Source organism: Pholcus phalangioides, unplaced genomic scaffold, assembly GCF_987345545.1.
Source record: "Pholcus phalangioides strain wild (caught in Gottingen) unplaced genomic scaffold, Ppha-v1.0 ptg000010l_1, whole genome shotgun sequence".
NCBI classification, from domain to species: domain Eukaryota; kingdom Metazoa; phylum Arthropoda; class Arachnida; order Araneae; family Pholcidae; genus Pholcus; species Pholcus phalangioides.
In genome coordinates, this window is record NW_028301603.1 from 5,925,961 (window position 1) to 5,938,488 (window position 12,528).

Genomic DNA, 12,528 nt, shown 5'->3' on the forward strand with positions numbered 1-12,528 from the left:
AAAAGTAGTGTTTATTGCCTCGAGAGCATTAGTTCTTCATACATTCATCCTCTAAACGACAGTTATCCCTGGTGATGATACTTCATTTGCATATCAACACCAACAACAGCAAAAACAACATCAAAGAAAATCCCATAGACGTTAATTGCTCGGAACTCAGAAGCTGAACAAACATTATACTTTTTTTTTTTTCGTATGGAACGCCATTATACCTCTAATTCAAGTCATTTGCATTAAACATTATTGTTAAAAATTAGACTTGGCCCGTTGACAAGAAGCTTTCCATTTAGGATTTTTTTTTTTCTTCGCCCAGAAAGAACAACTATAATGATGATAATAACAATAATGATTATTATGTAATTCATTTTTAATTTCACTCGTTTATTTTAAAGCTACCAAGCAAATATTTCCTTGAATCAATTTAAATAAGTCTGAATGAACGAATACAATTTAAAGAAAAAAAAAGGGGGGATTATATTCTTTGTTATTAGTTCATAATCGCGCTGAAAAAAAAACAACTAATAATGACCAATGTGGAATAATTAGATGAGTGGCTAATAAGAGGATAAAGTTAAAAATGAGTCATCAAATTTCTACAGATTAATTAATGTACACAATAGAGACATTTTGTGTTTTTTTAAGGGGGTCTCCTCTCTTTTTAATATTTGTTTTTAGTACGGTAAACATTTCTTTTGATTTGATTATTAGGCAATTATTTATGTCAGGGAATTTTCATCTAATTAACTTCGTATTCTGTTGCGTTTTGATTTTGTTTTCATTTCTTCTCTCCCATTTAAATTTTTCGCTGCATACTGCAACTGTTTCTTTTTGTTCAAACTCGTAATTCCAGTCAGCAATAATGTTCGCAACTGTAGCTGAGTTAACAATGCCTAACTCAGTGACAATTATTGCTGTATAAGAATTTATTTATTCAACCATGCCTCATTATGTTCGTTTAATTCCATTAATGTTTCATCGTCTTTATTTTATTTTTAAATATTTTCCCTTTATCAATTATTCATAATTTTAGTCAACAACGACTCCTTATTGTTATTTCAGTCATGATGGCCAGTTGCCATTTTAGTCAATGATGGTTTATCCACGATTGTTTCGGTCAATAATGATCAGCTATCATTATTGTAGACAGCAATGTTGGATTATTTTCTTTTCAGTAAATATGCTTCACGACTATTTCTTGAGTCAACAATGTTTGATCATGATCATTATTTAATTAAAACAACGCTTCACCGTCTTCTTTACTCAATTATGCCTTTATCGTCATAATTATTCTGTCAACAAATTTGTTAAGCCTACGCTTCATCGTCTTTTCTGTGAAAATTTTTTATTAGTTATTTCAGTGAAAATGCTTCATTAAAATTGTTTCAATGAAACCGCTTCGTCATATTTTCAGTCAAAAAGTTTCATATCTTCTCAGTCGAAATTATTCACATAATTTTGCTCAAAACGCTTCATCATCTGGTTAATCAGAATTTTGTACATTTTTTCAGGCAAAACACTTCACACCGTTTTCGATCATCGTTATTGAATTCAACAATATGTTCATCATCACTTGTACATTCGACAGAAGTTTATCATAATTCCATTGAAAACGTTTCAATCTTTCTTTTTTTCTCTCTCCCTCTCTCTCTATATATATATATATACATTTATATATATACTTATATTGAATATTTTCATCATAACAACAATCAGCAATATATGCTTCACCATCACTTCTGTCAGTAATACTTTATTATCATTATTCCAGTCGGCAGAATCAACAATGCCCCACCGCGTCCTTATTTTATCAACCAACGCTTCATATTCCTTCAAATTCATTGTTATCATTATTTCAATCAACGAAGAATGTGTTCACTTTGCAAGTCAAGAATACTTTATGATCATTGCTAAGTCGACAAAATATCATCATTATTTCAGTCAAGAACATTCAATCTTCACAATTAATTACAAGGCAAAACGTTTCATGAATTCCCAAGAGTGAAATATTTTGCCCTGCATAGCTCTATAGTGATTAGGATGAAAAAAGTGCTAATAATAAAATAACTGCTAATATATTAAATAAAATGGCTTGCATTCATTTAAAATTTAAAAATTAGATTTATTGACATTTATGGTTAATTGTCACAAATAATGTTTCTATCCAATTTTAAAAATCATAATTGACATTTGCAATCATGTATGGCAATAAAAATTACTTTGATTAGTAATCAAATCCTATTTGTCCTTGTATTGAAGTATAAATGATAGGAAAACACTTCAATGTTTGTTCATTTCTTTCATCTAACTAAATATAGAAAGAAATATACCTCGGAATGTATATATTACTGTGATTTTATAACCATTTCCCTCTATAAGTGAAATTTAAATGCAATATATTTACCTGATTGACCCAAACATTTGTAGTCATTATTTGATTCTTCAGATTCTGCAAAAAACAAGAGAAATGCCAGTTAATATTCCACCTTGATAAAAAAAACAATTTTTCAAATAATTACCATAAACCTATTTTTCAAATTTTATTTTCAAATACTAGTAGATTCATTTGTAAAATTTCAGCATTTCTTTAAGTGTTTTCTTACAATGAAAAACAAAAATGTGCAGAGAATCTACTGCATTTCCAGGTAAAAAGAAGCCTATCTGCCACTATATGATCAAGGGACCGCATGCGGTCAGTATCTGAGCTCAAGATGTTCATTCAAGGAACATCATGAACACAATATGTTAAAAACTACTCAGAGTTTTTTCCTTTTACTGTATAATCTGCGGGGTTTTTTTTCCTGCAGAATGTCTCCTGTGGATTTCTCATTTAACGACACGGACATGAGCTGGCTTCATACCTTGGAAAAACTCTCTCCATTACAGCACTGGTTAAATGCATCATAAGACTTGCTCCTAATTTGCAAACCAAAATGATTTTGTCACGCAACATACCAGTGTTTCTCAGCTGAGGTTCCGTAGAACTTCTGGTTACCTGAAGAATCCCGGTAAGAATTTACTAGAACATTAACTTTTCAAGTGCTCCTTAAACCAGTGTTTTCTAACCTTTTCCTACTCGCGTTGCGGTAAAATTAAGAGAATTCCGTTCATCGGCATGAATGGTTGATAGAATTTTGAAGAGGTGGCAAAAAATAACAATAGGAGGAAAATTTACTCCCCTTCTGACTTTTTGCATTATTTATACTCTGCTGTAAATGTTATACATAGTTGCTGCCATCTATCAAATAAAACCGAACAATCCTTTATAACTCTTGGTCGTTAGTTTTAAACTTTGTGTAGCCCAGAAATGAATACTTGATATTTTTAAGGCTGCGAACCGGTGTAAATTATATGCGCCAATGAGTTTGTATGTCTGCTGCAAAATTGCTTGAATTTAGCGGTACAACCATATTTTCTGCCCATTTCTAGAAACATGCTGATCTCCCTTCCTACGCATGTTTAAGAATATTTTATGCTTATTTCTAGGATCATTGTAAGATGTCTTCAACGAATTTCAAGGACTGCGCGAGTACGTACACTTTCTACAGACTCCAGGGGGTACGTAAGTATAAATAGCAATAGTTTAGGCATAGATTAAAGTTTTGGTATCACGGCGGCCCTGTTTATTGAAAGCGTTAACGGGGGCCTAATATTTTAGAAACTGCAATCAATATAGACCTTAAACATTTCCGGACACAAAGTTCGAGACTTTACCAAACGCACGCTGCGCATTACTAAAAGCTTGGTATTGGCCGCGCGCGTGCGTCCACAGGTTTCAGAACGCAGGCTTACGTTGGGCAGGTGCAGATACTGGGCCGTAGTCACGGGTGCAAATTAGTGAGGTTAAAAGTCATAAGGTGACCATTACGTCCCGTATTCCAAGGGAATGAACAATCATTTTCCGTATTACTCGTGGTTCTTAGTCGGGGGTGACAATCAATCATGTCCAACGGCCCCCCACTCTCGATCCCCACCTGATGACAGGTGATTTCCAGTTGGTAACGCTCAGACCAAATTTAAAAATTAAAATAATGACAACGTATGGAGAATTATGTTCATAAAGAAACACATCGCAAATGACCACTATGTGCAAGAAAATTTCTCTCCTGCCATATTTATGGCGTATATTTCGCGCTAGAAAATGGAAGAAGGAAGTAAATGACTGACAAGGAATCCCGGAGCAGGAAAAAATAATAACATTAATAAACAAAACTTGAAAAATCATGGTACCACGCATAACACCTTCAGCAAAACAGAGAGGAAAAAAAAATTATACATACATACATACATACATACATAAATACTTTCTTCCGTAAATGCCAACCTGGAAGGACGAGAAATAATTTACGTTAACTGGAGATCATTTCCGTGTTCCTGTTTCGACTCCCGGAAAAGGGCGGTAGGCGGAAGGGGGGTTCAGAGGACGACTTATAGCGTGTCTCGAGACAGACTCCCTTTTGGCTCCGAATGCATCCTCCCCCCCCCCCTAATGATTATGAGCATCCATTTCCGCAAATATTTTGACTCCGCGAATTTGAACCAACTCCCTTTTGAGAGAAAATTCGCATCAAAACGCCCGCCGCCCGCTCTTTTATAATAGAGGGAGAGCGGGGGGGGGGGGGTGCCCCCCCTCTTCCTTCACATAAGAAAGAAACATCAGTTGCTTGCAGCTGAAAATTCTTGAGAAATTCCTAATGGTGATACTTATATGAGCTTATGAGAATTCCTAAGGACAGGAGGAGGAAGGGAAAATAATTCATGTGACTACGTTTACAGTAATTTTTTTCTGGATTTTAATGAAAATCTATTTTTTTTTTCGGTTTTTCTTATTAGATTTGAAATGGATTTTGCTGTCGTAAAAAATGGGGCGTGTCCTCCGAATTTGGTAATTATTTTGGAATTATTAAAATCAATTATTTTTGTACATTATGCTTGACAAATTTGATGGCTTCTCAACTGCTTCCCCGCACACATCAACTCAGCCCCAATTTACTACTGATCGAGTTGGGTACGCCATAGCGTCATCAACATGTAAAGAGGAGCCCCTGATACGCAGGAATATTACTAGGAAGGGCAGAGGTGTACGCGGGGAGGGGCAAAGGGGGCTCCTGCCCCTACCCGAAGACAATCAAAAATTAACAAAAGAAAATTCCCGTTTAAAATATGGAAACAAAAATACTATTATTTGCTGTTTAAATCACTACACGTTAATTTAAATGTTTTTAAAGATAGGTAACTCAATTTTTTTTCTGAAAGAGCCACCTCATGCTCCCCCATATAGTTTTTGCACCCACCTCCAAAGATCGATCCTGCGTACGCCTCTTAGGGGTGAGCATCAATTTCGGTCTCAGATTCAGCTTGGTCACCTTCTTCGATGAGAAAGGAATTTAATCAGCAGTACTGCTTGGTACGTAACATAAAAATTCTAGCATTCACCATCTCCAAGCCAAAATATGGAAGACAGATGGCGTCCCAGCATGAATACGAAACAAGCATAATTCTAACAACATAAATACGTTAGGGGGGGCTTCACATACCATTCAGATACACACGCATTTTCTTGCATTACCGTTTTGTTTGCATTCCCACAAAGTAATGTGTATGAGGTGTATTTTTGGTTAAGTAGTAGTACTTCTTGATAAGCCTGCGTGATGGTAAAGCTGATGACTGAGTTCCTCGAGCAGTAAGTGTCCACCAGCACTCGAGCGTACTTCGAGACATTTCAACGGCTGCATCGCGTAATAAAGAACGAACGTTCTAAAGTAACTAATGCATCGAAGCATGCTAATATACAGTGTATATCTAACGTAATGGTGATTGTTGAGTATTATGTGTTATATGTTCAAGTTGTGCTGCTATTTTCTTTCCATATTTGGAAGCAACCAGTCGATGTACTGATTAATACTTTACTGGCATGGTAGGGTCATTTCGTATCTCGAACATTGAACATCTTGCACATATTGCTGAAAATGAAATGCGTCTTGTCTATCTTACAAGCTGTTGTGTATATGTAGTTGACAAATTTATGTGTGAGTTTCTTCTACTTTTTTTCCCCCTTTGTATCATTAGTCGAAACTTCTCTGTGAGGCACGATAAAACCCCGACCTCATCACTTGCTTAAGGTTCTTTTTCCTGACCACCTAAGTGTGCAGGGGAGAAAATGGCGTTTCGGAAGAGCGTTAGTTATTTCGATAGCGATTTCAAATTAATCGTGAAACATCGAACATCCGAGGTTGAGCGTGAGGATAGTGCTGTTAGTGAATCGTACGTAAGATCTGTGCCATCAACATATCGTGGTGTTGTTTGCCAGGACGGTGTTTCAGACTTCGAATATGACTAATTTTGCTGCTTGTGAAAATATGGTAAATATTATTTCAATTTGTATAAATTTCATATCCTGCGTATATTTTAAACATATCTGTGTCCATTATTTAATCTGAAAAATTACATTCAAAAATTTATTATGAAATAATGTTGAAAAAATATATAGAAAAAGTCACGTATCCCTCCATTTCTTGCGAATACGTATCTTAGTAAAAGATCATTTTGAGAAAAATAATTAAAGAAAAGTGAAAAATATATATTTACTGAATTGATTGATACATGAATGGGGGGGGGGGGGGGCGGCGGCTCGACGAGAGCCGAGAGGGGTCTTGGGGTGCCCTCAAGAGAGGACACCCCAAGACCACCCTCTCCCTTTCGTGGGCGGGACTCGAAAAGAGCCAAATATGGGGAGGTCTTTGGACGCAGGGCATTCCCCCATCCCGATCGATGGGTCAGGGCCGGCCTCTATCGCCAGAGGCGAACTATAACCTACGAACTACAAACTACATGAATGAAGTCATGTAAGAAAACCCATTAATTTTATGAAAACTCTTTTTGTTGAATTTTAAAATGCATTAATACTTGATGGGGCCAGAATGGCACCACGACGCCAGTTACAAAGTTTTCATAACTCCAGTTAAGGAGGTTAACAATGGGGGAATTTCGAACGCCAGAAGACCGGCTCATATACTCTGTACTGCAAAATTTTGCGATTCCAATCAAACACATGGTACACTTCGAACAACAAACGACACCGCCTTTACCCTGGTCTATCGCTAATATAATCAACTTGCTACACTTTTATCTAGAAACAGATCGTTGAGTAGAAATTTATCATTGTTGAACCTAAATGTGTGTATTTATTCCATGTATCTTCTAAAAACGAAAGCGCTACAATTGATAAACTTTCCCATGAGTGCAATTCAAATGTTAAGGGTCTGTAACTTCGCTGAAATGAGATGAATATTTTGGCCACCAGGGGCTACCGACAATTAAAGAAAGGCCTGGGTTCGATACCTAGCTGGATACGGATATCTTTGCTCAGCCTTTCGGCATCGGCGGTGTAAATGACTACAGTACCTGCCGCATTGCACAAGAAACGTCACGGGCGGAATCAGTAAAGCTAGCCAACAGTTCAATTCTGAATGCGAGGAAAATTTTCGTAGGAATCACAGAAATATTTTGAAGACAGAATTTCTATCTAAAAACCACAATCAAAGAATGTTATCCCGTATCCAGAATACGAAATGATAGCCTAACGTACCGAATGAATATATAGTATAGTATACATAAATAGACTCGGCCAAAATATGTTGTATATACCAGCATATATATATATATACACACGAGATGTTTCCTATCTCTGATCCAAGAATGGAAATCGTAATGGAAAACATGTTTCTGAGAAGAAGAAGAAAAAAACTGACTTCCCTCATTTTTGGAATTTCCTCTCCGAAAAATCCCAGCTATATACGACAACAACAAAAATACCATTGGGTGGAGAAAGATATACTCCGAGAATACATATACTGTATAGTCATAGAGTAAAGCGAAGAAAATGATCCTTTCACTCTCGACATATACACGTAGTTGGAATTCTTTTGGCGAATAAACACACACACACTGGTATGCAGCTTCAACGAACACTGCAACCAGTCAACCGGATGACTCCAATTCTGGGTATATAGAAGATTCCTTCTCTTATATATATACAGCAATATACATCTCGGAAGAGGAATATTTGATAGACGTAGCCAAAAATGCATAACGGCATTATTGATTTAGATCAGGAGTATTTAAGCTTTCGGATATTGCGGGCCAAATTTAGACTTTTCATGGAGCCCGCTAAGTCATGATGGCGTGCCTGGAATTTTAAGGTGGTATCGAGACTCACATGTAGAGCCGCTGTGTGGGGATCCATCGTTGTGGTAGGGATTCGGAAAATTCGACTCCGACATTTTGTTTCGCTAACAACCCCCCCCCCCAGAACGTGTAAACGTGTAGTCCCTGATATTTGCCCCCCCCCCCCCAACATTTCGCTAATGACATTTCATCCCCAGGACGTTTCACTACTGCCATTTCACCTCGGACGGGAGAGAGTGAATGGGTTAATGACGGTATGAGTTAGTGAGTGAGTGAGAACGCCTGAATGGCACAGTGGTAAGATGCTCGTCTTCCGCTATGAAGGTTGCCGTCAACGTCCACGGGTTCGAATCCGGGCAGGAACATCAGAAACAAGTTATTTACCTACCGAGCCTGAGACGATCACCAATAGATGGCTCCTTCATTTCCCACTTGACTGCACTGTTTGGAAATTGCCGTATGGCGATATATGACCGGATCTGGTGTGCGATAAAGTAGTGAGTGAATGAAGATAAAGCTCTACACAGGAAGGCAATGCAAACAGATATGCATGCCCCACAGAAAATTACATTTCAAAGCACAGTGCAGACGTATGAGAGAACATACTGATGCAGGAGACCGGGGAAAACAAATGCATAAACAAGAGAATACAACACATCATACACTGTGCAGACATAGGGAAGAGCAGATCAGTGCAAGGGGCGGTATATAACAAATGCATGGGGGGGGGCTATAGAAAATTACAGAAGAAAGTACGGTGCAAAATAAGATATATATAGTGCAGTAGGAATACTGGCGTAGAATAAAACAGATGCATGCTGGGGGAGGGCGCAGAATTTTATATATCATAACAAAGGGTAGACATATATATATGGAAAAGCAAAACAATACGGAGAACGGTGTTTAACAAAATGCATGTAGTTAATATGAAAGTATATTACCAAAACAAATGCTGGATTATATATATATGGAAAAGCGAAGTATTATAGTAGACTGTGTCTGTGTGACAAATGCATGGGGGGGGGGCGGGCGTAGAAAATTACAGAATAAAATATGGCGCGAATGAAGGCATGTTATGCAGCAAGCCAACTGAGGAAGAATAGAACAGATGCAATTTTCGCCGCAGAAATTTATACACCAAAACACAGTGGAGACATATTGAAAGACAATGCAGTGCCGAGGATGGTGTATAACAAATCCAAGTGGACCGAACAAAATTACAGAAAACACGATGCAAATAAAAAAGATATTATTCAGGTACTGAGATGGTATACGACTGATGCACGTTATAGATAGTTATACATCGAAATAAAGTGCAGACATGGAAAAGCAGAGCTGTACGCTAAAGTACTATAGTTTCAGTGCATCTTTAAATGATTAAAATTACTCTAATGTATGTGATTCTATTCCCAAAGCGCGTCGTTATGATATTTTTTATTATTACTATTAGCGCTCTTATGTTTGGAAGACATCAGAAGTTGGTTAAAGTTTGTTTTCGCAAAGCATATAACAACGCATTTTTCAAACAACGAATTGAAAACGAAACCGACGCGAGTTCCCACGAATTCTCTTTCTCCACAACAAAGTACATACATAAGAAACTCGAAGAAGAGAGAATCTAATGCGATATTTATAAACGGAGAAGCCCTCGCCCATCTTTCACACGATTCTTTTTTTCTGTTTATTTCTACAAAGTTTCTTAAACTCTATTTCAAAAAGAAATGTAAGAAAGAAAAAATAATACATAGAGTCCTTCCTAAAAGATTCATGCGATTTGGCGATAAGCATGTGCGAGAAAAGGATCTGTAAACTGCCACGAATATGTCTTTACTTCTTTTATTTTTACCTTTTTTTTGTATATATATTTCAAGCTGTTTTATAAGATTGGAATTGGATCCACGAGGTTTTTTTTCCCCCTGTTAGGATGTTCTTATCCACTTCAATATCATCACGCATTCATGGATTTCCTTTCGGGGAGTATGGCATCCTTCAAGAACTTTATCCGAAGAAAGAGGCCAAAAATTTCAAAATTTATGTACGAATTGGAAGAAGAAGTTCAACTCGTATATATCTTACACGATTTTGATGTTTGGTTCAAACTTGTCTCATACAAATACTCTCTAAATATGCATGTGGTATACATATATTTGAAATATTATCTTCTGTAGAAATGCGTAGGCTAAATATACGAAAACATCAATCAGCAGCCGCGTATGCCCCCTGGTGGTAGTATCACCGCCTTCAACGTCTTTTTAGGTTAAGTTTTGAATCGCAGAAATGCCGCTAAATTCATTTATTTCCCAGTGAGAAATCGGTTTTGAGATGAAGATGGTGGCCTGATAACTTCTGGTTGAATACAAGAAGTAAAATTCCATCTGAATAACAATCTGGAAGATTTTAAAAATTCCCCACGAAACTGATGTTTATCTTTAGCTTGGGATTATCATTCTACTTTGGCGGGAACTGGTTGTATGAGCGATATCGCATGAACGCGAGATTATTTCAATGAATACAATCGGATACAATTGAAAATATATTCTCAATATGGAAGAGAAATATATTTTTTTCCTGATAGGAAAGTATCGTTTCGCAATAGATTGAATGATAGAGAAATATCGTTTGTATATATAAAGGATTGTTTGAATGAGAGGAAAATATCGTTTGTGTAATAGATTGTTTGTATGATGATAGGAAAAAATTGTTTCGGTAATATTGTTTACATGAGAGGGAAATATTTGTATGATTGAGTGATATCAATTGCAAGAGAGATTTCTCGTACAATAAATATCGTTTGTATGAAGGATTATTTGAATGATGGGAAATATCGTTTGCATGAGACATTGTTTGCATGATAGGAAAAATATCACGTGTATATTACAATGATGTTTGCATGATAGGAAAGATTTTGGTGTGTATAATTAGATTGTTTACATGAGTAGGGAAATATTTTTGCATGATATTTTTGTACGATATCAATCGCATGAGAGGTATTCGGTGTGACCGAGAGATATCGTTTGTCTGAGGCATTTTTTACATAACGGGGGAAAATATTCTGAGTAAAAAAGGCAATGTTTTACGATCTCTAAATACATCAAAATATGATACGCAGTCTGGCTAAAACGTTATAGGAATGATTTAATAGAAATTTTATAGATGGTACCATTTGTCTGTGCGACAAGCGGAAATATGTTGTGCAAATGCTTCTCATTGCGGATACAAAATGACATCAGTTGTTGAGTACTTTTCGAGTTATAACGTCTTTCTTGACGTCTGTTCGTTACTATTGCGATATACTTAGAGCCATAACTGGAATAGATATGTGAGATGAAGTTTTGTGTTGAAGAAATACATCGGAACTTGCCAGATAATGCAGAATGCATGTTCTGGTGAATACTTGTCTCGGTCGAATGTATCGTCATTTTGTATTTTGATAGCGAAAAAAAAAAATGTATCTTTAATATCGTACCACGTAGAGACGATATCAAAGATCACGACAGAGAAAACTTGGCGTCGTCACATTAGCTGAACTGGCTCGAATATCGAAGCTGGGTTGACTGCAGGGGACCGATTTACTTGGAATCCGTTCCATTCTACATGGGTGTAATGGGTTAAGGAATGAAAGGCATCTCGCGTTTGTGAACAAACTTGACAATGTGACAATTCATTCAACATGTGACAATTCATTCAACATGTGACAATTCATTCAACATGTGACAATTCATTCAACATGTGACAATTCATTCAACATGTGACAATTCATTCAACATGTGACAATTCATTCAACATTTGTGACAATTCTTGTTTGCAAAAGCAAACAAGAATTGTCTCTAATTATATGAAAATCTGTTGTCCCAATTCACAGCTGTTACAAACCAAAAGATTCCCAGCACCATCTATAGAATGGCTCGCGGCATTCAACCAATATTTAGCTGCACAAAAAGTCATGTGTAGAATAATCAGTAGTGGATACTTATTTACTGTAATTTCTGGTTCTTTTATGGACTATGCCCTAAGAATTTTTTTGTATAAATGGGCAGTTGTTTAGTAATGAGAGTAGGTAAATTTTGTCTTACGGCGGTCATTTTAAGAGTAGTTTAGGGGTTAATTCAAGTATTACGTCAGCATCGGGGGGGGGGGGTTCGATTTGATGACAGGGGGAAGGGGGTTTGAAGGTTGCTTACGTCATCAACCACCCCTTTTTGAAGATATGAAATATTCTAAGCTGATTTGCTGACGGGGGGGGGGGGAGGTCAGTGCTTCGCTGACAAGGGGGAGGAGGGGTCAAAAATGGCTGAAAATCTGCTTACGTAATACTTGAATGACCCCTTATGAGAGATTTTTTTA

At 36.8% G+C, this 12,528-nt stretch overlaps 1 protein-coding gene across 1 annotated transcript in view; it reads right to left on the reverse strand.

Moving 5' to 3' along the window:
- Positions 1-12,528, reverse strand: part of LOC149080797 (acetylcholine receptor subunit alpha-like 1) — a 171,277-nt gene that overhangs the window by 68,829 nt on the left and 89,920 nt on the right. The window contains exon 2 of the mRNA XM_089237478.1: positions 2,402-2,446. Within this exon, the coding sequence (XP_089093604.1) occupies positions 2,402-2,446 (45 nt within the window). The remainder of the gene's footprint in view (positions 1-2,401; positions 2,447-12,528) is intronic.